The sequence below is a fragment of the Takifugu flavidus genome, chromosome 9 (assembly GCF_003711565.1).
Source record: "Takifugu flavidus isolate HTHZ2018 chromosome 9, ASM371156v2, whole genome shotgun sequence".
Classification (NCBI taxonomy): Eukaryota; Metazoa; Chordata; class Actinopteri; order Tetraodontiformes; family Tetraodontidae; genus Takifugu; species Takifugu flavidus.
In genome coordinates this window covers 9096533-9124032 of record NC_079528.1, presented here as the reverse complement: position 1 = coordinate 9124032, position 27500 = coordinate 9096533, and the positions used below count along the sequence as shown (strand labels likewise).

Sequence of the window (27500 nt, the reverse complement as noted above, 5' to 3'; positions counted from 1 at the left end):
CGAGCCGCGGGAAACCGCGGCGCTGTGGCGCGTGAGTGCGCTCGCGCCGCACAGCGCGGCAGCTGCGGGAGCTGCGGGAGCTGCGGGGCGCAGAGAAACGAAGCGATTGTGTTGGTTTAACTGCGTGACTTTAGAAGAAAGAGCAACTTTTATTCTTATAATTGTTGTTATTTTTATTATTATTATTCCTCCGATTCTTGCTGATTATTATTGCCGTCATTAATAAGAAGAAGCAGCCTCGGCTCCTCGTTCTTCAGATTAGCCCCTGAATTCTGCGGGAGGTTGCGGGAGGCTGCGGGAGGGAGCCTGGGCCGCTCTAACTTTGGCTGCCCGCGCGCTCGGACCTGTGGCGCACACGCGCGTTTCCGAGTGGAGTGTTTTTACCTCTGAGCCGCCGTGTTCGCGTCCAAAATCCCCGCGCCCTGCATCCAAGAGCGGACCGGGGTCATGCCGGTGGGGAGCGGCTCCTCCTTCATGGTCAGGGCCCCCCGGGGGAGGCTGTCCTGGATGGAGAACATCAAAGTCCTTCTGGAGTTGTGTCTTCACCAAAAAGGATTAATCCCCCCCCGCGTCGCACCTCCAAAAGCCCAAGGACCACCTGGATTAAGGTGCAAACAAGAGGAGTCGGGAAGAGTCGGGAGGGGAGGAGGAGCACCCCAGAGCGAGCTGGCCCCTCAAGTGTCGAGTCCTGGTCCAGAGAGCAGCAGCGGTTCCCTCTGGGCTCCTGCGGGTCGTGTTAGTTCCCAGCCCGGCGAGCGGAGCGTCGAACCGGCGTCTGTGTGAAGTTGAAAGAGGGCGGAGAGAGGAGCGCGGAGCGGGGAGGAGATCTCAGAGGAGCCGCGGGACAATCAGCCGGGATCCAGAGCGCGGAGCAGCAGAGAGCCGGGATCAGAGGGAGGCGAGCAGCCGCGGAGTGAGCGCAAATTAAAAGTGGGATAAAAAACAAGCCAACGCTTCAAAAAGGAGTAAAATGAAATGATTAGAAAACAAGAGGGAGGGACAGAGCGTGGAAGGCTGCTGCTCCCGGGGGAGCGGCGGGATTGGGCAGCGAGAAATCTCATCCCCCTCCCTCCTTCCCGGCTCTTTATGGCTCCTCTGTCCCGGCGGAGAGCCCCTTCTCTCAGGGTCCGGAGCTAGAGGCTCCCCGGGGACCGGCGAGGGCCCGAGGGGGCGGAGGCACGACCAAATACGGAAGGCAGGCTTCGCTATAGGCCCCGCCCCCCGTCAATGATTGGTCCACGGTGAGCGTTGCGTCATTGTTTTTCTAAGTCACACGACAAATAAGGTGTTCCGCGTGTTGGGGCCGAACCTCGCGCACAACCACGATGTTCGAGCCGTGAGGAAGAGGAGTGATGAAGGAGAAGAGGAGGTAAAGGAGCAGGGATGGAGGGGAGGAGGAACCTCCTCCTGCTCCTCACGCTGCTGCGGAACTGAGCGGTGACAGCTCAGTCTGCACTTCCGGTCTCCTCCTGGGAACACTGGGAACACTGGGAACACTGGTTTCAGCACCACCAGCGCATCAAGCTGGAGGAGCTCAATTTGGCAAAGACGGCGCTTTCACGCGCGAACATATGGCGCGCGCTCTCTCTCTACCTCCCTCTCTACCTCTCTCTCCCTCTCTCTCTACCTCTCTCTACCTCCTCTCTCTCTCCTCTACCTCTCTCTCCCTCTCTCTACCTCTCTCTCCCTCTCTCTACCTCCCTCTACTCTCTCTACCTCCCTCTCTCTCCTCTCTACCTCTCTCTCCCTCTCTCTACCTCTCTCTCCCTCTCTCTACCTCTCTCTACCTCCCTCTCTCTCTCTCTCCCTCTCTCTCCCTCTCTCTCTACCTCTCTACCTCCCTCTCTCTCTCCCACACACACAAACACAGCGCGGTAACGAACTCGGGTTAGCTGTTTCACAATTTAGATTTTACAACAACAACAATAATAATAATAATAATAATAATAATAATAATAATAATAGCCAGTAATAACCGGTAATACCCGGTAATAACCGACCATCATTGCCAGCATGATCTCAGCGCGAGGCCGTGTTGGGCTCAACAGTCGCATTAATCCGAACCTCCGGAGCAGCAATGATGAAATATTTAGATAATTATGAATGTATCTTCTTTTCCTCCTGATGTGACCGCGTGTCTTTAGAATGAAGACAAAGATCTAGATATTTGATTATAATCTCAGAATGAGGGTGATCATGGGAAATCAAATGTTTAGAGTCTTGGATCAAACGTCTTAATGATGAAATGACTTCCAGAACATCGAGGGTCGGAACACTGCTGAAGGAACCCGGCAGGAACTCGAAACTGCGGCTCGATCACCGGTCCCGGCCTGGAATTTATCTCACGGAACAAAACCCGCAACAACCTTCGAAGACTTCCTGGAAATTCCTCCAGGAGCCGGGAGAGGAGCCTCCAGGCAGCAGAACCAAGAAGAACCTGTGAGGCTTCTTCTCACACGATCAGAACTCATCTACGTTTTCATTAAAGAGAATCAGAACTTCCGTGGAACATCTGTGAATTCTTTAGCCGTTGTGGGCGTTGAGGGAGGCCGCAGGAGTTTGGAGCCTTTGAGCCTCCGAGACCGACACCAGAACCTGTTGTGTCTGTACCTGACAGCAGGACCTTCTGCCTCTCTCCAACTCTTCACTTAACAACTTAATAGATGGAACCTCTGGACCGGAACACGGGAACTCTGTTGGCTGGACCGCGCGCGCTGGTCTGCTGAGAGGAGCCGTCTGCGGGCTCGCGGCGCCCCCTAGTGGAACTCAGCGGGAAGCCTGAAAAACAATTGGATCTGGTTTTTGTCAGCCGAGTTCAACGTTTACGTCAAATATTTGCAGGAGAGAAGGAGCGCGAGCGTCGGTGAGCAGACCCGGAGTCCAGTCTGGAGCCGGGCCTCGACCACCGGGGACCGGGTCAGCTGATCCTCTGGGCCACTCCGAGCACTCTTCTGGGCCTGGGTGGAAGAGCGACCAGAAGGTGGAGAAGGTTCTGCTGCTTCGCCCCAGAGCTGGTGACCTGCCCAGTGACCTTTGGGCCCAGAAAGCAGGTCCCCTGGTGAGGTTTGCTTCATGCAGTTGACACATTTTGTGCATCTCTAAAATAATTAAATAATTCACTAAAAATAAATGAATCCATTTTTCCTAAAATGCACAGAGCGCCACCTGGTGGAAGATCCACCACTGTAAGTAAAGAAAGCGATGACACCGACAGGAGGGTACTGGACCCTGGACCCTGGACCCTGGACCCTGGACCCCGGACCCCGGACCCCGGACCCCGGACCCTGGACCCTGGACCCTGGACCCTGGACCCTGGACCCTGGACCCTCCTAGTTGCTCATCGACACAATAAAGCTGAGGACACCTTGTCGCCATCTAGTGACATCATCACTCAGCAACACGCCAACATCATGAATTGTTTCTTTCCTCCAGGAGATCGATCCCCGTTCCTCTCACCGGGATCAGGTTTGGAAAACTGTTCATCCTAACTGAGTCAGTTACCGTGGCAACAGTCTCTAGTAACCTGCTGGCTGGCAGGTTTGCTTGAACGCGTCCCTCTCTGGAGGAGCCAGGTGGTGCTGGAGCACAGAAGCTCCATCAGGATCAATCACACCCACCTTTGATCGTCCCTGGGGAGAAGATCCCTAGCTCTGAACCCTAGCCCTGACCCTAGCCCTGAACCCTAACCCTGAACCTAGCCCTGAACCCTAGCCCTGAACCCTGAACCCTAGCCCTGAACCCTGACCTAACCCTGAACCCTAGCCCTGAACCCTAGCCCTGAACCCTAGCCCTGACCCTAGCCCTGAACCCTAACCCTGACCCTAGCCCTGAACCCTAGCCCTGACCCTCCCTGAAACCCTAGCCCTAGCCCTGAACCCTAGCCTGAACCTAGCCCTGAACCCTAGCCCTGACCCTACCCTGAACCCTGAACCCTAGCCCTGAACCCTGACCCTAACCCTGAACCCTAGCCCTGAACCCTAGCCCTGAACCCTAGCCGTGAACCCTGACCCTAACACTAGCCCTGAACCCTAGCCCTGAACCCTAGCCCTGAACCCTAGCCCTGACCCTAGCCCTGAACCCTAGCCCTGAACCCTGACCCTGACCCTAGCCCTGAACCCTAGCCCTGAACCCTAGCCCTGAACCCTGACCCTAACACTAGCCCTGAACCCTAGCCCTGAACCCTAGCCCTGAACCCTGACCCTAACACTAGCCCTGAACCCTAGCCCTGAACCCTAGCCCTGACCCTAGCCCTGAACCCTAGCTCTGAACCCTAGCCTGAACCCTAGCCCTGAACCCTAGCCCTGACCCTAGCCCTGAACCCTAGCCCTGAACCCTGACCCTGACCCTAGCCCTGAACCCTAAACCTAACCCTAGCCCTGAACCCTAGCCCTGAACCCTAAACCTAACCCTAGCCCCGAACCCTAACCCTGACCCTAGCCCTGAACCCTAGCCCTAGCCCTGACCCTAACACTAACCCTGAACCCTAGCCCTAGCCCTGACCCTAACACTAACCCTGAACCCTAACCCTGAACCCTAAACCTAACCCTAGCCCTGAACCTAGCCCTGAACCCTAGCCCTGAACCCTAGCCCTGACCCTAACACTAACCCTGACCCTAACCCTGAACCCTAGCCCCGAACCCTGACCCTAGCCCTGACCCTAACCCTGACCCTAACACTAACCCTGAACTCTGACCCTAACCCTAGCCCTGAACCTTAACCCTGATCCTGAACCCTCAACCCTAGCCCTGAACCCTAACCCTGAACCCTAACCCTGAACCTTAACCCTGATCCTGAACCCTAACCCTGAACCTAACCCTGATCCTGAACCCTGAACCCTAGCCCTGAACCCTAACCCTGAACCCTAACCCTGAACCTTAACCCTGATCCTGAACCCTAGCCCTGAACTCTAACCCTGAACCTTAACCCTGATCCTGAACCCTAGCCCTGAACCTTACCCTGATCCTGAACCCTAACCCTGAACCTTAACCCTGATCCTGAACCCTACCCTGAACCCTAACCCTGAACCTTAACCCTGAACCTGAACCCTAGCCCTGAACCCTAACCCTGAAACTTAACCCTGATCCTGAACCCTAGCCCTGAACCCTAACCCTGACTTACTTACACCCCAGGAGTCCAGTTATGGTGGCGTTGAGGAAATAATTCATGTTTTCAAGTGTCATGTAAATGTGCTGCCCATTAAATCTAGTCTAGTTCCATCCGACCTGGAGGAGTTAGTGACACCTTATCATCTCCCTCCCCTCCCCTCCTCTGATTGATTGATTGATTGATTGATTGATTGATTGATTGATTGATTGATTGATTGATATAGGGAGAGCATTTCAGTTGTCAGAATCCGAAGCAGAGTGAGACCTCTGTCATGTCTCACTGTAAGTGAGCGCATTTTAGTTGTCAGAAATCCAAGCAGAGTGAGACCTCTGTCTGTCCTCCATGCCCGGTAGACATTTTGAGGCGCTCCGCCGCTCGGGTCCGTTTTCCGAGCCTCATCCCGGACTCTGGGCCGCCCTGCTGGCTCTCCACCCTCAGCTGTAGTCGGCGATATTCGGAAAGACGACATTGATGCAGGTTGTTGTTTTGCCTGTCTGTGTTCGGAGCAGTTAGCCAGAAAAACACAACTCAGTCCCAAAAGCTGACAAAGTGCTCGATGCTAGTTAGTTAGCATCACCTAGCTGGCCTGCCCTCCTCCTCCTCCTCCTCCTCGACAGCCGGTACCCATCGCACGATGGCTCTAAAGCGAATTTCAAAGGTAAAGAACTCCCGTTCAGCACATCCAGCGAGCGCAGCCTGTTGTGTTCCAGTCGCTGTTAGCATCGTTAGCATTGTTAGCTGCACCATCAAAGAGCCGCTTTGATCCAGGATGAGTCCTGGTTCTGCAGCGGCTGCTCCGCTGACTCTTCTCTCCAGTTAACCCTCATTTATGTTGCGCTCTTTACCATCTGTACCATCACACACGCGCACACGCACAGCTCTTTTAAAAGAATCAGACAACACGAGCTTGATATTTTCCGCCTGTTAAAGTGTCTCTGCCGCCTCGTGTTGTGATTTAATATCTAGATTTAGCTGACTGAACGTGATCACGTGACTGATCCAGTGAGGCTCTGATCTCTCAGCTGTTTCTGTCACCGTTTGAATTCCTGCCTTCTAAACTCGGCTGAAAGATGAGCCCACACACACACACGCACACACACACACAGTCTTACACACACACACACTCAGAGTCTTACACACACACACGCTCAGATTCTTACACACACACACACTCAGAGTCTTACACACACACACGCTCAGATTCTTACACACACACAGTCTTACACACACACACACACACTCAGAGTCTTACACACACACACACACACACACACACACTCAGAGTCTTACACACACACAGTCTTACACACACACACACACACACACTCAGTCTTACCACACACACACACCTCAGAGTCTTACACACACACACACACACCATGGTTACAGACTCAGCTGACTGCAGAATGGACTCACTTGTGTTTTCTGTCAGTAAACAGGAAGTAGACATCCATAAACAGGAAGTGAGATCAGATACTAACAGGGTGATGTTTGTTGCCTCAGGAGCTGACTGATCTGTCCAGAGATCCTCCAGCTCAGTGTTCCGCTGGTCCGGTTGGTGAAGACAGTAAGAAGATTGTGTGTGTGTGTGAGCGAGCGACTGACTCTGGTGTGTGTGTGTGTGTGTGAGCGACTGACTCTGTGTTGTGAGCGACTGACTGTGTGTGTATGTGTGTGAGCGACTGACTCTGTGTGTGTGTGTGTGTGTGGTGTGAGCGACTGACTCTGTGTGGTGAGCGACTGACTCTGTGTATGTGTGTGTGTGTGAGCGACTGACTGTGTGTGTGTGTGAGCGACTGACTGTGTGTGTGTGAGCGACTGACTCTGTGTGTGTGTGAGCGACTCTCTGTGTGTGTGTGTGTGTGAGCGACTGACTGTGTGTGAGCGACTGACTGTGTGTGTGTGAGCGACTGACTCTGCGTGTGTGTGTGAGCGACTGAGTGTGTGTGTGTGTGTGTGAGCGACTGACCTCTGTGTGTGTGTGTGTGTGAGCGACTGACTCTGTGTGTGTGTGTGTGTGTGAGCGACTGACTGTGTGTGTGTGAGCGACTGACTGGTGTGTGTGAGCGACTGACTCTGTGTGTGTGTGTGTGAGCGACTGACTCTGGTGTGTGTGTGTGTGAGCGACTGACTGTGTGTGTGTGTGTATGTGAGCGACTGACTGTGTGTGTGTGTTGAGCGACTGACTGTGTGTGTGAGCGACTGACTCTGTGTGTGTGTGTGAGCGACTGACTCTGTGTGTGTGTGTGGTGTGTGTGTGTGAGCGACTGACTCTGTGTGTGTGTGAGCGACTGACTGTGTGTGTGAGCGACTGACTCTGTGTGTGTGTGGTGTGTGAGCGACTGACTGTGTGTGTTGAGCGACTGACTGTGTGTGTGTGAGCGACTGACTGTGTGTGTGTGAGCGACTGACTCTGTGTGTGTGAGCGACTGACTGTGTTGTGTGTGTGAGCGACTGACTGTGGTGGTGAGCGAGCGACTGACTGTGTGTGTGAGCGACTGACTCTGTGTGTGTGTGTGTGTGTGTGAGCGACTGACTCTGTGTGTGTGTGAGCGACTGACTGTGTGTGTGTGTGTGAGCGACTGACTGTGTGTGTGAGCGACTGTGTGTGTGAGCGACGACTGTGTGTGTGTGTGTGTGAGCGACTGACTGTGTGGTGTGGTGTGTTGAGCGACTGACTCTGTTGTGGTCTGTGTGGAGCGACTGACTCTGTGTGTGTGAGCGACTCTCTGTGTGTGTGTGTGTGTGTGTGTGGTGTGTGTGTGTGCTGACCCTCTCCTCTCCTCCCCAGTGTTCCACTGGCAGGCGACCATCATGGGGCCTGTAAGTGTCAACAACTTCTCATTTTTGTATCACATGACTTCACTCATGCAGGAGCTCCACCTCCAATCCCATCACCCACAATGCACTGGGGGTCTAATCAGGAAATTGTAACTCAAACATGGCTGACCTGAGTGGATCGGCGTGCCGCTCATTAGCCCCGCCCCCTGCTGCAGCGTCTGTTGTCCTCATCAGACCTTCTGTGTCCTGCTGCAGCCCGACAGTCCCTACCAGGGCGGCGTCTTCTTCCTCACCATCCATTTCCCCACAGATTACCCCTTCAAACCCCCCAAGGTGAGTGAGCAGGGTGGGGGGGTGGATCTGCTGTGTGATCAGGTGGATCACCTCGGGTGGATCACCTCAGGTGGATCACGGTGCTGTGCTCTCCTGCAGGTGGCCTTCACGACCAGGATCTACCACCCGAACATCAACAGCAACGGCAGCATCTGCCTGGACATCCTGAGGTCCCAGTGGTCTCCAGCGCTGACCATCTCCAAAGGTGAGTCACGTGACCTCCGCAGCAGCAGGGGGCGCTGTCGCCGAGCGCCTTCAGCTGGCCTCGTCCATCCAGGAGCCGACGGTCGCCATAGTAACGCCTCTCTTTCTCCCTTAGTCCTCCTGTCCATTTGTTCTTTGTTATGTGACCCCAACCCCGACGACCCACTAGTGCCCGAGATCGCCCGCATCTACAAAACGGACCTCGTTAGGTGAGTCGCCTGCGTCCTTCAGTGTCCAGAGTGGAGATTTGGCCCCGCCCTGTTCCACGGCGCCGCCTGCTCGCAGGTTAAACGCTGCCAGCAGCCACCAGGAGGCGGTAGAGGCGCCCTGAGCCTCCAGCCCTGTCCTCAGGTAAAAGAGCCCCCAGACCCCCCCGAGCTGAGCCAGCAGACACGAGATGTTTGAGATGTTCCCCCCGTCAGCCTCCGTCCTGGGGGACTCTTCCTCTCCTGGGGGAACTCTTCCTCTCCTGGGGGAACTCTTCCTCTCCTGGGGGACTCTTCCTCTCCTGGGGGAACTCTTCCTCTCCTGGGGGAACTCTTCCTCTCCTGGCGGTGGTCTTCTGGCCGCAGGGGCCGTCATGGGCCCCCCCCACCCCAAAAACAACCCCTAACGTCCTCTGCTGGCCTCATGACGCCAACACCTCCCCTCCTGAGCCCTCTACAGACTGCACGTTGCTATGGTAACGCCTGCAACCTGGGCTGTGGTTAAAGGTCCAGGGCCGTCAGCGGGTCCAGTTCTGGTTCTGGATCACTGCATTTGTGGTCACTGATCTTTGATTACGTCGCCTTCGCCAGTAATCGTGTGTGTGTGTGTGTGTGGTGTGTGTGTGTGCGCGCAGGTACAATAAGACGGCTCAGGACTGGACTCAGAAATACGCCATGTGATCAAGTCCCCCAACAAACTGATGTGGTCGTGTGGCCACGCCCCCTGTCATCAGCCAATAGTGGCAGTTTGTTTGTTTGGTTTGTGCTGCTTCCTGGTCGAGGCGTGGCGAGGTGGCGTGGCGAGGAGGCGTGGCGAGGTGGCGAGGAGGCGTGGCGAGGACTCTGCCACCGCAGACGTGTTCCAGGAAGTGAAGAACTTGATGCATGTCTGTTGGTTCGTGTGCTGCTGAGATTTGTCCTCCCGACACGTTTGTTCATCACTTCATCCTGGACGCTTCTCTTTTTGCACTGACGCCGATCAGCTGGTGATCGCTGATCATCGGCTGGTGACCGGCTGATCACTTATTTGGTTTTTCAATAAATCTGACAAACTGCTGATTTTCTGTCTCTAAAAAGGCGAGTTGGTTTCTAAAGCAGAAGATTCTCTTTGAGGACGTTTCCACCATGAAGGAGATCAACCTGATTTAGTTGCTGCAGCTGATCCATAAATACAAAAACAACTTTATTTGAAAAGGCCTGTTTGAACTGTACAGTGCAGATTTAAATATCACAAAGGATGAACAAAGACTCCCTCGATGCTTCTGAAAAATCGTCTTTATAAAAAAAAGTCTTGTTCTGTGGTAAAATTTTAAAAACTGCCTTTCTGAGTCCGAGAAGCAGCTGAGCGCCCCTAGTGGCCACCCGTGGTACAGCCGTCACAGGAAATGAAAAAATGTGATCAAACACGATCAAATCTGATTTTTAAGCATAACTTGGCTGAAAATGGTCGAAAAACTAGCCTTAATCACTACTTACATTCATTTTAAATTAGCTCCGTTAACATAGCATAATGACCACGATGTAGAATAGCACCTGATTTTCTAAGGCAACACAACTGTTGCCTCTCTTCAAACATCGAGCCAAAGTAGCTGCTAACCATTTGTTAGCCATAAAGCTCAAGGCTAACACTTAAAATCTGATTGTTTTTGGTGGAGGGTGTTGAGACGACTGTCAAGTCTTTCCTGAATAACAAAGCCCCCTCTTCAAAACCAGGCACATCAAAAGAAAAAGGATCAGGAGAAACATCAAAGCACGAGCAGCCGTGGGGCTAACAGGAGCGCTAACACTCGCTGATCACCTTCCTCGGGATCTGTTCAGCAATTCACAAACTCAAAGTCTTGCCTTTCTCCTACATTTTGGTGTAAAGTTGTTTTTTTTCCTAAACAATCAGAATTTTGGGGTTCTTTAGCTCTTTTTTTTAAATGAACATGTTATTTCAGAGTTGTCTGCTAGAGGAGGCGGAGACATGGTGGGTTTTTGCTGCTAGCAACTGCTAACAGCAGCAGGGATGCTAACAGCAGCAGGGATGCTAACAGGCTCTCCCCTGGGTTGGGTCAGGTTAACTGGTTGAGCGGTGGCAACAACGGGGGTGGACGGACTGTAGTGTGGGCTGACATCACAGAAGGTCAGATTTCATGATCACAAATGACATTTGAGCTTCTTCCAAATCATCAAGTTACAGAATAACACAAGTGGGAACTCTAAAAAAGGGCTGAGGACACACACACAGAACATGGACCTCCAATGTTGCTACGCTGGAGAAAGCTCCACCCCGCTGTCACAAACCTCACTGTCCACCCGGACGTCCACCTTCAGGTCTTCACCTGTGGGGAGGAGGCACAGGTGAGCAGTCGTGGTGCCTGTCACATGCTCGTCTCTGCATTGTGTAAATAAGCATGACGCTACGCTACGCTAACCTGACTCCACCCATTGAAAGGCTCAGGCCTACCTGTCTTCTGATTGGCTGCCTCTGCTTCCTGGTCAATGCTGTGCAGCAGCGCCTCCTCCAGGATGCTCAGTGCTTTGCACCTGCCAACAGACTGCAGAGCAGCCAGCAGCTCTGTGACCGTCCCCCCTGAAACCTGCAGGACAGACATGTCAGTCACAAGACCTGACCTTTGACCTCTGACCTGTGACCCGTGTGTGAACCTCGTAGCTGTCCAGCAGTGTTTTGGCAGGGAAGGGGCTCAGTCTGAAGGCCATGGTCAGGATCCCCAGACCCAGACTGTGGGCTAGAGTCTCCCATAATTCTTCACTGTCCAGAGCCCGACACACCTGCTGCTTCACCTGGATGCCCAGACTTGCCAGGTCACCTTTACACACACACACACACACACACACACACACACACACACACACACACACACACACACACACACACACACACACACACACACACTGAGTGCGATGTGATGTCATAACTACTGGACAGAGTGGTTAAACTCACCTGGAGGAGGATCATGTACTCTGTATGGGGACTTTGGCTCATACTCTTTACCATTCAGGAGCTCCACGACCTACACACACACACACACACACACACTTGCTATAAACAGGAAGGTGTTTGTCAGCAGGGGAAGGTTCCTGTCAGACCTGCTGGCTGGCAGCTATGCTAATGGGGGTAGTTCCTGGGATGTACCCCCCACATTCCTCCTGCTCCTCTTCATCACGGAATTCTTCCTCTTCCTCCCTGAAGAAAAGTGGCTCAAAGTCTTCTTTATAAGGATCTGCACCTGAAAGCAAGGGACAATAATGCTAAGCTATCTGCTAAAGTACTGAAATGTCCAGTCAGAGAAGCAACCTTATCCAACCAGATCTTACCTGCAGCCACTAAGAGCGCGGTTAGCTTAGCATTGCCCCGCCCTGCAGCAATATGGAGGGGGGTGGAGCCATTAAAGGTGCAACTGTCCACATCGGCGTTTCCCTGATGAGCAAAAGGTCAATCAGTACTCCCAGTAGACCCAGTACTCCCAGTAGACCCCGTACTCCCAGTAGACCCAGTAGACCCAGTACTCCCAGTAGACCCAGTACACCCAGTAGACCCAGTACACCCAGTAAACACAGTAGACCCAGTAAACCCAGTAAACCCAGTACTCCCAGTACACCCAGTAAACCCAGTAGACCCAGTAAACCCAGTAGACCCAGTACTCCCAGTAGACCCAGTAAACCCAGTAGACCCAGTAGACCCAGTACAACCCAGTAAACCCAGTACACCCAGTAGACCCAGTACTCCCAGTAAACCCAGTACTCCCAGTAGACCCAGTAACCCAGTAGACCCAGTAGACCCAGTACACCCAGTAAACCCAGTACTCCCAGTAGACCCAGTACTCCCAGTAGACCCAGTAAACCAGTAGACCCAGTAGACCCAGTACACCCAGTAAACCCAGTAGACCCAGTACACCCAGTAAACACAGTACACCCAGTAAACCCAGTAGACCCAGTACAACCCAGTAAACCCAGTAGACCCAGTAAACCCAGTACACCCAGTAAACCCAGTAGACCCAGTAGACCCAGTACTCCCAGTAGACCCAGTAACCCAGTAGACCCAGTACTCCAGTAGACCCAGTACTCCCAGAACTCCCAGTAGACCCAGTACACCCAGTAGACCCAGTACTCCCAGTAAACACAGCAGACCCAGTACACCCAGTAGACCCAGTACTCCCAGTAAACCCAGTAGACCCAGTACACCCAGTAGACCCAGTACTCCAGTAGACCCAGTAAACCCAGTAGACCCAGTAAACCCAGTACTCCCAGTAGACCCAGTACTCCAGTAGACCCAGTACACCCAGTAGACCCAGTAAACCCAGTAGACCCAGTAAACCCAGAAGACCCAGTAAACCCAGTAGACCCAGTACTCCCAGTAGACCCAGTAAACCCAGTACTCCCAGTAGACCCAGTACTCCCAGTAGACCCAGTACTCCCAGTAAACCCAGTACACCCAGTAAACACAGTAAACCCAGTAGACCAGTACTCCCAGTAGACCCAGTACTCCCAGTAGACCCAGTACTCCCAGTACACCCAGTAAACACAGTACACCCAGTACTCCCAGTACTCCCAGTAGACCCAGCAGACCCAGTAAACCAGTAGACCCAGTACTCCCAGTAGACCCAGTACTCCCAGTACTCCCAGTACAGACCTCCAGCAGCAGGCAGCCAGCCAGGGACACATTGTCCGTCTCCGTGGCCAGATGCAGGGGGCTCCGCCCACAACTGCGCTCCTTGCTCTCCACATTAGCTCCACCCTCCAGCAGCTCCCTGACAGAAGAAAGCTGATTGGCCAGAACCGCCAGGTGAATTGGACACAGACCTGTCACCATGGAAACGTAAATCAACACACAGTTAATCCTTCTTTCCATTTATACATCTGTAGTTGTGCACACCTGTTAGTGTGTGTACCTGCTGTGTGTGTGTGTACCTGCTGTGTGGTTGTGTGTGTGTGTGTGTGTACCTGCTGTGTGTGTGTACCTGCTGTGTGGGTGTGTGTGTGTGTGTACCTGCTGTGTGTGGTGTGTGTACCTGCTGTGTTGGTTGTGTGTACCTGCTGTGTGTGTGTGTGTACTGCTGTGTGTGTGTGTACCTGCTGTATCGGTGTGGTGTGTGTGTGTGTGTACCTGCTGTGTGTGTGTGTACCTGCTGTATCGGTGTGTGTGTGTGTGTGTACCTGCTGTGTTGGTTGTGTGTACCTGCTGTGTGTGTGTGTACCTGCTGTGTGTGGTGTACCTGCTGTATCGGTGTGTGTGTGTGTGTACCTGCTGTGTGTGTGTGTGTGTACCTGCTGTGTTGGTTGTGTGTGTGTGTACCTGCTGTGTGTGTGTACCTGCTGTGTTGGTGTATGTGTGTGTTGTACCTGCTGTGTGTGTGTACCTGCTGTGTGTGTGTGTACCTGCTGTGTGTGTGTGTACCTGCTGTGTTGGGTGTGTACCTGCTGTGTGTGTGTGTACCTGCTGTGTTGGTGTGTGTACCTGCTGTGTGTGTGTGTACCTGCTGTGTGTGTGTGTACCTGCTGTATCGGTGTGTGTGTGTGTACCTGCTGTGTGTGTGTGTGTGTATCTGCTGTGTTGGTGTGTGTGTGTGTGTGTACCTGCTGTTGTGTGTGTGTACCTGCTGTATTGGTGTGTGTGTGTGTGGTACCTGCTGTGTTGGTTGGTGTGTGTGTACCTGCTGTGTTGGTTGTGTGTGTGTGTACCTGCTGTGTTAGTGTGTGTGTGTGTACCTGCTGTGTTAGTGTGTGTGTGTACCTGCTGTGTTGGGGTGTGTACCTGCTGTGTTGGTGTGGGTGTGTACCTGCTGTGTTGGGGTGTGTACCTGCTGTGTTGTGTGTGTGTGTGTACTGCTGTGTGTGTGTGTGTACCTGCTGTGTGCGTGTGTGTACCTGCTGTGTGTGTGTGTGTACCTGCTGTGTGAGTGTGTACCTGCTGTGTGTGTGTGTGTGTACCTGCTTGTGTGTGTGTGTACCTGCTGTGTGTGTGTGTGTGTACTTGCTGTGTGTGTGTGTGTGTACCTGCTGTGTTGGTGTGTGTGTACCTGCTGTGTTGTTGTACCTGCTGTGTTGTGTGTGTGTGTACCTGCTGTGTGTTGTGTACCTGCTGTGTGTGTGTGTGTACCTGCTGTGTGTGGTGTGTGTACCTGCTGTGTGTGTGTGTACCTGCTGTGTGTGTGTACCTGCTGTGTGTGTGTGTGTGTACCTGCTGTGTGTGTGTGTGTGTACCTGCTGTGTGTGTGTGTGTACCTGCTGTGTTGTGTGTGTGTGTACCTGCTGTGTGTGTGTGTGTGTACCTGCTGTGTTGGTGTGTGTACCTGCTGTGGTGTTGTGTGTGGTACCTGCTGTGTGTGTGTGTAGCTGCTGTGTGTGTGTGTGTGTACCTGCTGTGTGTGTGTGTGGTACCTGCTGTGTGTGTGTGTGGTGTGTGTACCTGCTGTGTGTGTGTACCGTGTGTACCTGCTGTGGGTGTGTACCTTCTTGTGTGTGTGTGGTGTGTGTGTACCTGCTGTGTGTGTGTGTACCTGCTGTGTGTGTGTACCTGCTGTGTGTGTGTACCTGCTGTGTGTGTACCTGCTGTGTGTGTGTGTACCTGCTGTGTGTGTGTGTACTGCTGTGTGTGTGTACCTGCTGTGTGTGTGTGTGTGTGTGTACCTGCTGTGTGTGTGTGTACCTGCTGTGTGGTGTGTCCTGCTGTGTGTGTGTACCTGCTGTGTTGGTGTGTACCTGCTGTGTGTGTGTACCTGCTGCGTGTGTGTGTGTGTGTGTACCTGCTGTGTGTGTGTGTACCTGCTGTGTGTGTGTGTACTGCTGTGTGTGTGTACCTGCTGTGTGTGTGTGTGTGTGTGTACCTGCTGTGTGTGTGTGTACCTGCTGTGTGGTGTGTCCTGCTGTGTGTGTGTACCTGCTGTGTTGGTGTGTACCTGCTGTGTGTGTGTACCTGCTGCGTGTGTGTGTGTGTGTGTACCTGCTGTGTGTGTGTGTACCTTGTGGTGTGTGTACCTGCTGTGTGTGTGTACCTGCTGTGTTGGTGTGTGTTGTGTGTACCTGCTGTGTGTGTGTACCTGCTGTGTTGGTGTGTACCTGCTGTGTGTGTGTACCTGCTGTGTGTGTGTGTGTGTGGTACCTGCTGTGTGTGTGTGTACCTGCTGTGTGTGTACCTGCTGTGTTGGTGTGTACCTGCTGTGTGTGTACCTGCTGCGTGTGTGTACCTGCTGTGTGGTGTGTACCTGCTGTGTGTGTGTACCTGCTGTGTTGGTGTGTACCTGCTGTGTGTGTACCTGCTGTGTGTGTGTACCTGCTGTGTGTGTACCTGCTGTGTGTGTGTACCTGCTGTGTGTGTGTACCTGCTGTGTGTGTGTACCTGCTGCGTGTGTGGTACCTGCTGTGTTGTGTGTACCTGCTGTCTGTGTGTACCTGCTGTGTTGGTGTGTACCTGCTGTGTGTGTACTGCTGTGTGTGTGTACCTGCTGTGTGTGTGTACCTGCTGTGTGTGTGTGTACCTGCTGTGTGTGTGTACCTGCTGTGTGTGTGTACTGCTGTGTGTGTGTACCTGCTGTGTGTGTGTGTACCTGCTGTGTGTGTACCTGCTGTGTGTGTACCTGCTGTGTGTGTACCTGCTGTGTGGTGTACCTGCTGTGTGTGTACCTGCTGTGTGTGTGTACCTGCTGTTGTGTGTACCTGCTGTGTGTGTGTACCTGCTGTGTGTGTGTGTACCTGCTGTGTTGGTGTGTTCCAGCAGTCCTCTCATCTCCTTGTACTGCAGCAAAAACTCCACCATCCCTCCTCTTCCACCCTGGGATGCCAGATGGAGCGCTGTGTTGCCATGGCGATCTGCCAGCGTTGGGTCGGCTCCAGCCAATAGCAGCGCTTCCACTGCTTCTCTCTGCTGGGTGATGACGGCCAGGTGCAGGGGAGTCTGGGACAGATGGAGAACGGGTTCACCTGAGGAGGGGGTGGACCCTCCAGCGGGACTTCACACACCGACATCCTTCTACCTGGTACAGGTGGTTCCTCGTGTTCAGCACTTCCTGTCCAGGCAGTCGAGACAGGACCTGGGCCAGACTCTTCAGGACCTCCTGCTGGTTGTGGAGAACAGCCAGGTGGAGCACGCTGAGGAGCAGCAAACACAGGTTACCCACATCATGTCTGACAAAAGTAACATTTGAACGTTTCTACTGTCAAACGTTTACTGACGTGTCCCCGTCCTCATCCTGTGTGGCCATCAGGGGGCGCTGTGGAGCCAGCAGGTAGGCGGAGTCTCCCGTTACCGAGTACCGGAAGAGCGCCTCCACCTGTCTGGAGCTCACCTGGAGAGACTGGTCTGCACATGGATCCAGTCCTCTCTCTCCACAACACCCCTGCTCAGCTCTGGTTCTGGGTGCCGACCCACAATCATCTTCTGGACCGCTGTCATCGTCACTGCTGCCGTCGTGGCTCTGAAAGGCTTCAACAGCAGACAGGAAGTGATGTCATTAATCTGTCAGATTCAGTGATCAGCTGATCAAGGTTACTTCCTGTTTAGAAACAGAGAAGCTGAATATTTCTTCTCTGATAACAATGAAAAGGGTTGATGGACTTTCTGAAGGTTCTTCTCACCGTGCCTGACTCCTCCTGCTCCTCCTGCTCCTCCCAGACCAGCAGAGTATCCTGCAGAGAAGCCTCCTCCTCCTCCTCCTCCTCCATAGTTGTAGGTTGTGAAGCCCTGGAAATAACCTGGAGGACACCTCCATGGTCACTGAGCAGCAGCTGACTCCAGAAACACCCAAAGCTGGTTTTGGGTAGAACCCGTGAGGAACCTTCAGTGAGGAACCTTCAGTGAGGAACCTTCAGTGAGGAACCTTCAGATCCACAAACAGGCCGAGCGCTCATGTTCAAAAATCTGTCCAACTGTGAGGTCGTCTTCCTCATTAGCATAAGCACACGCCCACAAATGACCTTAAAAGGAAACACTAGTGAAGCGCTGCAGAGAAAAGGCCAAAAAATGTCTGAGCAAAACCCTCAAGTCCCTGAAGGACCTCGACACCTCCTGGAGAGTAATGTTGAGAAGATCCTGGACCTGTTCAACCGGGCCCCTCTGGCCTCAGCTCCATGAGTACCAGGAACCAAGTCAGAACGGAGAATCCAGGATGGGTAGATCCTATGACTACTGGAGATCAGCGCTAGATAACAGAACACTGCTGAAGGTCAGAACCTGCTGGACACATGCAGACATACCTCCTCCTCCAGCAGAACCAGGTCCTCCTGCACCGGCACCTCCACCTCGATGCACCCCCCCTCCTCCATGGAAGTCATGAAAGTTTGGCAACGTCTTCTGACGCTTCCTCTGCACCTCCTCCTTGTCTGCACACACACACCCACACGCACGCACACACACACACACACACACACACACACAGCTGAGCATCCCTACACTCTGACAGAGGTGGGCGGGGCCTGATATGGTGGAACCTGGACCCACCTATGACCTGAGGGTGGTAGGTGAAGGATTTGGGTTCGCTGGTCTCGTTGTCAGATTTCCTCTTCAGCTGGACGAACACGGACGTGGGCTTCTGCAGGTTCTGGTCTCGATATTTTGGAGTCTTGAACACGATGGCGAACTGGCGAGGGAAGGTTCACAGCGTTACGGCACCAGCGCTCCCAGTGGGTGGACGCTGCGCTGCCACAAGGGGGCGCTGTTACCGCTGTTACTCAGAAGGGCCGCGTGGCAGGAAGCCCACACACTTCCTGTCACCTTCAGCCATGACTCAAGGTGACAGGAAGGAGCAGAGCAGTGGATGAAGGCTCAGCTGTGTCACTTCATGTTCTGACCTGTCTGTGAACGTCTGTGGGGGAAAAGTCTCCCAACGCCTCCCAGGTCAACCCAGAGTCCGCCTCTTCATAGAACCGGACCTGGATGTCATCTGGAAAAGTCACCAGGACTGAAAGATGAGCACTTGCTCGTTCCCTTAGAAGCTGGAGCTGAAGAACCTTGTCCTCCAGCTCAGGCTGTCTCACCTTTTTGGACCTTGTCACACAACAAGTAGACCTCCTCCCCACCACTCACACAGCCGGCGGTCCGGTCCATCCGCACGATCTTCAGGTTGGACGCGTTCGGCGCCTCTGAGGACGGAATTAGAGCAGGTCAGTCCAGAGACGGTCCTGAGGTTCTGTGGTTCTCAGGTTCCTCTGCTAACGGGCTAGCTTCCGTCGCTAGGCTACGGCTGAAACTCACTGCTGTCGTAGATGGGATCGGACACGACCGGCTCCAGGCGTCGGGAGAAGCCGCCGTCGCTGTCGGGCAGGAACGCCGTGAACATGAGGCGGACGACGCTCAGGTCCATCTCCTTGGCCTGGAGGGCTGCGGCACCGTTGATCAGACAGCGCTGGTGGTCTGAGAGGACAGGAAGTGGAGGAGGAAGATGAGCGCACGCACACACACACACACACGCACACACACACGCGCACGCACGCACGCACGCACACACACACGCACCACACACCCACCCACACACTCTCACATACACCCCCCCACCCCCCCCCCCCCCACACACCCACACACTCTCTCACACCCCACCCCCACACACACACCCCCCCCCCCACACCCACACACTCTCTCACACCCCACCCCCACTCACCGCTGAGCTCCCGGGGGACCCGGACCTCCCCCTGGGGCCCGTCGATCTCGGGGTGAATGGCGACGCCGTAGTTGTGTCCCATCCTGAAGGCCTCGATCATCCTCTCCTCCAGAGTCTTCGCCACATTCTTCTTGGTCACGTGAAGGATCCCCAGGTTTGGAAAACTGAGAGGAGAGTGGGGTGAGTGTTGGGGGACCTCCCTGCTGGTCTGGACCGGACGGTGCCGAGCTGCAGACCTGATACTGGAGTCTTTGGGCTGCAGGTCCACCACGCAGATCCCTTTGTCACACTGTTTCCCAACCAGACTGTGGGCGTGGAGCTGGGGGACGGGGGTCAGCGCCGTCACCAGCTGGACCACCACCCGGGCCGGACCCTGATAATTATTGACCTGAAACACATTCAGACAGCAGAAGGTTCAGGTTCCTCCGGGTTCTGCGGCCCGGTCCCGTTTGTTCCGCTGGATTAAGAGGAAATGAACCAGTCAGCTTCTTCTGAAGCCACGTCAGTGATCACAGAAAACCACTTCCTCTTCCTGTTCTGATCGGCCTGCTGCACACATGCGCCGCGCCCACTGTGCTACACACCGGCAGAACCTTCTGCCTGGTGTCAGAACCACCGTGTGACTCCCGTGGTGCCGCTCGTGCACGTTACACAGGCCAGGCGTGATGGTGAAGGGAGCAGAGGAGGTCAGCCACGTCTGATGTCACTTCCTGTAAAGTTCCCTGAACTTTAACGATGTTTCTCTCACATTAAAACAAACCGATCGTCATCATCAGATCCTCCTGTCAGCTGCTTCATACTGAAGCTACAGGAAACAGGAAGCAGAGTCTGCAGGTGCCCGTCGAAGAGCCGTGAAGAAGAAGCACGCTTCACTGGAACGGAAGGCCTCCGCTGTCAGCACGTCTCCTTACTTTACAACGCCACAGGAAACAGGAAGTGACATCAGATATCACATATATACAAGCTGACATAGAAACTCGGAGGAACTCTCAGGGGTGAGAACCACTGACCTGAGGCCCTTTAGGACCTCCAGGTGGAACAGAGCTGAAGAACGTTGAAACGAGCTCCTACATCAAGGTTACAATGGCAGCAGGAACTACCGTAGTTTGGGCAAACACCTGGAAAAGTTCTTGGGGAATTCCCCGAGGCCCGACTTCCTCTAACTGTGAAACCTGGAGGTGGATTCTGACCCGGGTCTGACAGTGAAACCAGGACACGGGCCTGACTCGCACCCACAGCCGGTCTGTGACACAACTCCACGTCCTCGCCGCTATACGGAGGCGTCACAGCCGGAAATTCCAGACAGACATGAAGCACAGCAGCCGTGTGTGTGTGTGTGGTGTGTGTGTGTGTGTGTGTGTGTGTGTGTGTGTGCGTGTGTGTGTGGGGACAGGTCCAGGCAGGTAAGATGTTCTTTTAACTTTACAGCAGAAACTTAAACATAGCAGGTCTGAGAAGCCTTTCCCTGTGGATTAGCATGCTAACGGTGCAGCATGCTAACGAATACAGAAACCAACGGAGTCATGAGGTCAGTGTTTGTTCCGTGTCTCCGGTTTCTTCCACGTTTCCCACCGCACCACTGGGTCAGACGGAGAAACGGGGCCGGGTCAGTTTGGAGGCAGGATGAAGCCGGTTCGGGGCTGAAGGCCCAGATTAAAACGAGCCGTTTAACACGTTGGAAACGTGGGGATTTCCCACGTTTCCAACACACGGCCGAGCTGATGAACGCACGCATCAAACACCAACGTCAGCGTGTCAGCAGTGCGTGGCTCCGCCCACCGCCGGCGGTCCTGGTCTCCACCGCAGCGTCCAGCTTCAGCTGGTGTCCGCTCAACGTTCTTGACCTTCCCACCGAGGCCACATCAACACACAGATGTGGTCCCACAGCTTCCTTCAGTAGATCACAGCTAATAGCGTTGCTAGGAAACATCTTAACCACCATTAGGTCACGTGACCTTAGCGGCCTGTCTCCGGTCAGGTGTATTCTGGGACGCTTCGGGCCGTAGCAGCGACTGGTACCTGGACGGTGGGGTAGCTCTTCCTGTTCTTCTCACTGGAGGCTCCTGGGAGGCCGCCGTGAGATGGACCCTCACAGCCGTACCGGAACCTGAAGCCACGCTGAGGGAAGGAGGGACAGGTCACGTGACCACGTGTGCTCATCGAGTCTTTGCTGTGGCAGCAGGTGAGTTTTACCTGTTTGGGCTGCTCGGAGATCTGCAGGAACGGCCCGTCCACTGCAACACAAACATCAAACGGTCAGGTGGTCAGGAAGGTCAACCCTAACTTTAACCCTCACCCACCACATCCCAAGGCAGGAAGAAGGACCAGGACCACATTAAGACAGCTCTCAACATGTGGCTACCCAGACTGGGCCTTCACCAGGACCTCAAGAAGAGACCCCAGCAAAGGAGAGGCGGAGAGAAACAAACACCACAGCGTTTCCATCCCCGACCTGTCCGGGGTCTCTGAGGAGTTTAGGAGGATCCACAGAAACACGACACACCGGTTCAGTTCAAACCCAGCAACACTCTCAGACAGAGGCTGGTCCACCCGAAGGAGAAGACACCAAGACACGAACACTGTAACCGCTGGTCTGAGAGGGGGGTCAACGAAGCATCCATGTCAAACTGGAAAAACCATCCTTAAACAGAGGTGGTGGGCAGACGCCTCAACCAAAAGATAGGTGAACGACCCTACCAACGACCCCGCCGACGACCCCGCCGACAACCCTACCAACAACCCTGCTAACGACCCTACCAACGACCCCGCCAACGATCCTACCGACGACCACTACCAACGACCCTGCTAACGACCCTACCAACGACCCGCCCACAACCCTACCAACAACCCTGCTAACACCCTACCAACGACCCCCCCCGCCAACGATCCTACCGACGACCCTACCAACGACCCTGCTAACGACCCTACCAACGACCCCGCCAACGATCCTACCGACGACCCTACCAACACCCTGCTAACGACCCTACCAACGACCCCGCCGACAACCCTACCAACACCCTGCTAACGACCCTACCAACGACCCCGCCAACGATCCTACCGACGACCCTACCAACGACCCTGCTAACGACCCTACCAACGACCCCGCCGACAACCCTACCAACAACCCTGCTAACAACCCTACCAACGACCCCGCCAACGATCCTACCGACGACCCTACCGACGACCCTGCTAACGACCCTACCAACGACCCTGCTAACGACCCTACCAACGACCCCGCCAACGATCCTACCGACGACCCTACCAACGACCCTACCAACGACCCTACCAACGACCCTGCTAACGACCCTACCAACGACCCCCGCGACAACCCTACCCAACCCTGCTAACACCCTACCAACGACCCCGCCAACGATCCTACCGACGACCCTACCGACGACCCTGCTAACGACCCTACCAACGACCCTGCTAACGATCCTACCGACGACCCTACCAACGACCCCCCAACGATCCTACCGACGACCCTACCAACGACCCTGCCAACGACCCTGCCAACGACCCTGCCAACGACCCTGCTAACGACCCCGCCAACGACCCCGCCAACGACCATGCCAACGACCCTGCCAACGACCCTGCCAACGATCCCACCAACGCCCCGCTAACGACCCCACCAACGATCCTACCAACGACCCCACTAACGACCCCACCAACGACCCCCGCCAACAACCATGCCAACGACCCCGCCAACGACCCTACCAACGACCCTGCCATCGACCCTGCCAACGACTCTACCGACGACCCTGCAATGACCCTACCGACGACCCTGCCAACGACCCTACCAACGACCCTGCCAACGACTCTACCGACGACCCTGCAATGACCCTACCAACAACCCTGCCAACGACCCTGCCAACGACCCTACCGACGACCCTGCAATGACCCTACCGACGACCCTGCCAACGACCCTACCAACGACCCTGCCAACGACCCTGCCAACGACCCTACCAACGACCCTGCAATGACCCTACCAACAACTCTGCCAACGACTCTCAGGTGACCACCCAGATCATTAGCATGCCAACACTGATCCTTGGGGAACCCCAGTGGAGAGCTGAGGAGCAGCTGAAGCAGAACAAAACCAGATCACTTCTGCTCCCAGAGGAGGAGGGCAGGAGGGCAGGAGGGCAGGAGGGCAGGAGGGCAGGAGGGCAGGATGGCAGGAGGGCGGGACCCCCTCTGCTCTTCACCAGGAAGTGGAGCAGAGGGGTCACCTGAGCCTCTAACTGTGGATGGACAGGTGCTGGAAGGGGATGTGAGTGTGTGTGTGTGTGTGTGTGGTGTGTGTGTTGTGTGTGTGTGTGTGGTGGTGTGTGTGTGTGTGTGTGTGTGTGCGCGCTCTGGTAATCTAAACCCCACACACATCTGGAATCTCCACCTCTGAGGCAGAAATCTCACCTGATCACACACGTCCGAAGACCAACGAGGAAGAAGAAACGAGGCAACAACGATGGTGTCGGGATTATTTTAGATCAAATAAACACGAAGGCGCCTGTTTTTATTTACGCGTGTGGCTCAGGCGTCTCTGCTTCACGCCTCCTGACTCCTCGACCTTCCCCACTCATGAAGGTTTCTGAACGTACCTGGCTTAGGCAGTAACACCGTTACCATGGAGACGGCTCAAAGAGGGAAGTGAGAGGAAGGATGTGGAACCACAGAAGAACGAGAGCAAACAGACGACGACTTTCACTTTCACTTTCCCTGCAGAGCGTTCAGCAAAGCCTGGTGCCACCTTCATCCATCCTTCATCCATCCATCCTTCATCCATCCATCCATCCTTCATCCATCATCATCCTTCATCCATCCATCCATCCATCCTTCATCCATCCATCCTTCATCCATCCATCCTTCATCCATCATCCATCCTTCATCCATCCTTCATCCATCCATCATCCATCCTTCATCCATCCATCATCCATCCTTCATCCATCCATCCTTCATCCATCCATCATCCATCCTTCATCCATCCACCCATCATCCATCCATCCATCCTTCATCCATCCATCATCCACCCATCCATCCATCATTCATCCTTCATCCACCATCCTTCATCCATCCACCCATCATCCATCCATCATTCATCCATCCATCCATCCATCATTCATCCTTCATCCAACCATCCATCCATCCATCCATCCATCCATCCATCATCATCCATCCATCCATCCATCATCCATCCTCCTTCATCCATCCATCCATCCACCCATCATTCATCCATCCATCCATCCATCATTCATCCTTCATCCATCCTTCATCCTCCATCCATCCATCCATCATCCATCCATCATTCATCCATCCATCATCCATCCATCCTTCATCCACCCATCCATCATCCATCCACCCATCATCCATCCATCCATCCATCATTCATCCATCCATCCATCATCCATCCATCATTCATCCATCCATCATCCATCCACCCATCATCCATCCATCCATCATTCATCCATCCACCCATCATCCATCCATCATTCATCCATCCATCATCCATCCATCCATCATCCATCCATCCATCCATCATCCATCATCCATCCACCATCATCCATCCACCCATCATCCATCCATCCATCATCCATCCATCCATCCATCATCATCCATCCATCATCCATCCATCAAAGCGTCGGCTGCTCGACGCCACCAAAGACAGACGTGTCTCACCTGTCCGCAGGGACGGCGTCTGAGGGATGGTGGGGAAAGGTGTGAACTCCCAGGACGGGTCCAACATGGGGAGGTCAAAACCCTGCGCGCGCGCACACACACACACACACACACACACACACACACACACACACACACACACCACACACACACACACACGTGTGAGCAGAAAAGGCGACTGAAGGTGGCGCTCTACCGCGATACAGGAAGTGGCTGCAACACATCGCAGCTGAACAGGAAACCTGCTCCTTTAGTGTATTTACAGGCTAAAGCTCCTCCCCTTTTCTAATGAGCCAATCACAGCATCAACGATGGCGTTAATGATGAAGAGTCGCAGGAGGAAGAGGAAGAGGAAGGCTAAACTAACAGGAACGGATTTATGCAGGTACGTGTGGCCTGGTCAACCGTGCCTGCTGGACCTGTTACACATGTTGAGCAGGGGTGAACAGGGGTGAGCAGGGGTGAACAGGGGTGAGCAGGGGTGAACAGGGGTGAGCAGGGGTGAGCAGGGGTGAACAGGTGTGAGCAGGTGTGAGTAGGGGTGAACAGGGGTGAGCAGGGGTGAACAGGGGTGAGAAGGGGTGAGTAGGGGTGAGCAGGGGTGAGCAGGGGTGAACAGGGGTGAGAAGGGGTGAGTAGGGGTGAGCAGGGGTGAACAGGGGTGCACAGGTGTGAACAGGGGTGAGTAGGGGTGAACAGGGGTGAACAGGGGTGAGAAGGGGTGACTAGGGGTGAGCAGGGGTGAACAGGGGTGAGAAGGGGTGAGTAGGGGTGAACAGGGGTGAGCAGGGGTGAACAGGGGTGAACAGGGGTGAGAAGGGGTGACTAGGGGTGAGCAGGGGTGAGAGGGGTGAGTAGGGGTGAACAGGGGTGAACAGGGGTGAGAAGGGGTGACTAGGGGTGAGCAGGGGTGAACAGGGGTGAGAAGGGGTGAGTAGGGGTGAACAGGGGTGAGCAGGGGTGAACAGGGGTGAGAAGGGGTGAGCAGGGGTGAGAAGGGGTGAGTAGGGGTGAACAGGGGTGAGCAGGGGTGAACAGGGGTGAGAAGGGGTGAGTAGGGGTGCACAGGTGTGAACAGGGGTGAGCAGGGGTGAACAGGGGTGCGCAGGTGTGAGCAGGGGTGAGCAGGTGTGAGTAGGGGTGCACAGGTGTGAACAGGGGTGAGTAGGGGTGAACAGGGGTGAGAAGGGGTGAGTAGGGGTGCACAGGTGTGAACAGGGGTGAGCAGGTGTTCTTTACCTGGTTGGAGACATGAAGGTAGTGCTCATCTGCAGCCATGACGTCTGCAAAACAGGGGGTGACGTCATTCAACAGGTTTGACGTTGGCGTGAGAACAGAACAGATTAATAAAATTAAAAAGAGTTTGTGCTCGGGAACTTGGGGCATCGCGCGCTCCCGCGTAAAGAGATCGGGCACGCGCTGCTAAGAGTTAGCATTAGCGCATTTTTCTGTGTAAGCCCGTAAACGGGTGTTAGCTCGCCCTAATGTGGCCCTTTGTGGCGCGGACAGCTGCTGCCCTGGTGTTCGGGGACTTTTCTGGAGTTTCTGGCCCCCGGGGGCAGAGCTAAAGCGAGCTAACATGCTGCTAATCCGCGGGCTAATCATTAACTTTAAGAAACACTTTCACCGAAGAAGAAAACAATCAGAGGAATTCCAGGTGTTCGCTCTGGATTTGGGCCTTTCAATCAAACACAACTTTGTCTTTTTCTGTAGTTTGCGATGTTTTGCTGCACAAACAGGAAACGGCGGACAGACCGGAAGCGGGACGGACGTCGGGGCGCGCGGTCAAAGGGTCCGCGAGAGGGGGAAGCTCGGCGGTAGTTTTAGGGGCTGTAGTTTTAGGGGCTGTAGTTCCAGGGGCTGTAGGACAGGATAGGATAAACTTTATTGTGCTCTAGTTTTAGGAGTTCGGTTCCCCAAAGTTCCCTGGCTAATGAGGAAGTGAGCTGAGCAGCATAACAAAGCGCCCGTTGCTAATGAAGGCTAACGACCCACCGGTCGCCTCCACACCCTCGACCGAACCCGGGTTACCTGTTGAACTGGGTCGGGTCAGAGTCGGACTCTCAGCATGAACTCGATCCGCTTGACTTCGCTTCACTCGTGCGCATCATCCGTCCACGTGCCCGCCGGACCAGTAAATCCATCAACTCCCGTGAACTGGACCCCAGAACGGCGCAACAACACAACGTTCATCCGCCCAGAACCCTGGAAATGCTGCTGAAGTGGGGGTGAGCGCGTCGGTGCTGCAGGTGACGCCGAGCCTCGCTTCACTTCCGCCCCCTGGAAATTCCCTGTGACGTAGGTGCGAGCAGAGAGGAGGAAATGCGAGGAGCTCTCACTCTGGAGGAAGTTTTACACGCGCGAACACTCAACGCTCTTAAAGTTTAATGTAATGTCTCTAGGAAGGAGACTTAGCTCGCCTGAACCGTCCATGGGGCCACGATCTCATATATTCCTGTGTAAAAACATTGTGAGACGCTGATCTGAATGTATTAATTAGATAAGATGATCAAGCAGGACGTTTGAGTCTAAGTACATCCATCTTCTAACCCACCATCCAGCCATGGGGCGTCTAAGGGTGGAGGTAGCTTAAATACAAACT

General features: G+C 54.3%; 3 protein-coding genes and 1 long non-coding RNA gene across 6 annotated transcripts in view; 1 reads left to right on the top strand and 3 right to left on the bottom strand.

Moving 5' to 3' along the window:
• Positions 1–1159, bottom strand: part of LOC130531460 (transcription factor COE3-like) — a 51180-nt gene extending 50021 nt beyond the window's left edge. Inside the window, 1 exon segment of the mRNA XM_057043500.1 lies at positions 385–1159. Within this exon segment, the coding sequence (XP_056899480.1) occupies positions 385–518 (134 nt within the window). The 5' untranslated portion in view covers positions 519–1159.
• Positions 1160–1888: 729 nt separating this feature from the next.
• On the bottom strand, positions 1889–3005 carry LOC130531522 (uncharacterized). The gene is made up of 2 exons (XR_008952126.1): positions 2874–3005; positions 1889–2778 (listed from the first exon to the last, which is right to left on the bottom strand). It is a non-coding gene; the product is annotated as an uncharacterized LOC130531522 (long non-coding RNA).
• A 2427-nt stretch (positions 3006–5432) lies between these two features.
• On the top strand, positions 5433–9689 carry LOC130531496 (ubiquitin-conjugating enzyme E2 2-like). Of its 2 annotated transcripts, none has more exons than XM_057043550.1 (7): positions 5433–5764; positions 6610–6673; positions 7898–7929; positions 8122–8220; positions 8320–8425; positions 8540–8633; positions 9266–9689. In XM_057043550.1, the coding sequence occupies exons 1-7, from the start codon at positions 5741–5743 to the stop codon at positions 9309–9311; spliced, it is 465 nt and encodes a 154-aa protein (XP_056899530.1). In that variant the 5' UTR covers positions 5433–5740; the 3' UTR covers positions 9312–9689. The 2 variants fall into 2 exon arrangements, with proteins under 2 accessions (XP_056899530.1, XP_056899532.1); XM_057043552.1 differs by having other exon boundaries at positions 5435–5764; positions 8143–8220.
• Positions 9690–9792: 103 nt separating this feature from the next.
• Positions 9793–27169, bottom strand: nfkb1 (nuclear factor of kappa light polypeptide gene enhancer in B-cells 1). Of its 2 annotated transcripts, XM_057043473.1 has the most exons (23): positions 26930–27169; positions 26138–26181; positions 24899–24980; positions 21419–21459; positions 21245–21343; positions 19462–19613; positions 19226–19389; positions 18823–18981; positions 18606–18710; positions 18420–18511; positions 18070–18208; positions 17826–17951; positions 17208–17324; positions 16806–17055; positions 16607–16721; positions 16326–16527; positions 13267–13436; positions 11952–12054; positions 11724–11863; positions 11578–11647; positions 11280–11443; positions 11080–11212; positions 9793–10954 (listed from the first exon to the last, which is right to left on the bottom strand). In XM_057043473.1, exons 2-23 carry the CDS (start codon positions 26174–26176, stop codon positions 10881–10883), a joined length of 2736 nt encoding a protein of 911 aa, XP_056899453.1. In that variant the 5' UTR covers positions 26177–26181; positions 26930–27169; the 3' UTR covers positions 9793–10880. The 2 variants fall into 2 exon arrangements, with proteins under 2 accessions (XP_056899453.1, XP_056899454.1); XM_057043474.1 differs by lacking the exon at positions 24899–24980 and having other exon boundaries at positions 26930–27142.
• Positions 27170–27500: the final 331 nt, after the last annotated feature.

Coding starts and splice junctions, on each gene's coding strand:
- LOC130531496 (XM_057043550.1), top strand. CDS start 5,741: ATGGCTCTAAAGCGAATTTCAAAG. Junction 7,930..8,121: donor AGGCGACCATCATGGGGCCT/GTAAGTGTCAAC, acceptor TGTCCTCATCAG/ACCTTCTGTGTCCTGCTGCA. Junction 8,221..8,319: donor ACCCCTTCAAACCCCCCAAG/GTGAGTGAGCAG, acceptor GCTCTCCTGCAG/GTGGCCTTCACGACCAGGAT.
- nfkb1 (XM_057043473.1), bottom strand. CDS start 26,176: ATGGCTGCAGATGAGCACTACCTTCATGTCTCCAACCAG. Junction 18,209..18,419: donor CCACAGACGTTCACAGACAG/GTCAGAACATGA, acceptor TTCCCTCGCCAG/TTCGCCATCGTGTTCAAGAC. Junction 17,056..17,207: donor AGCAGGAGGAGTCAGGCACG/GTGAGAAGAACC, acceptor CTGCTGTTGAAG/CCTTTCAGAGCCACGACGGC.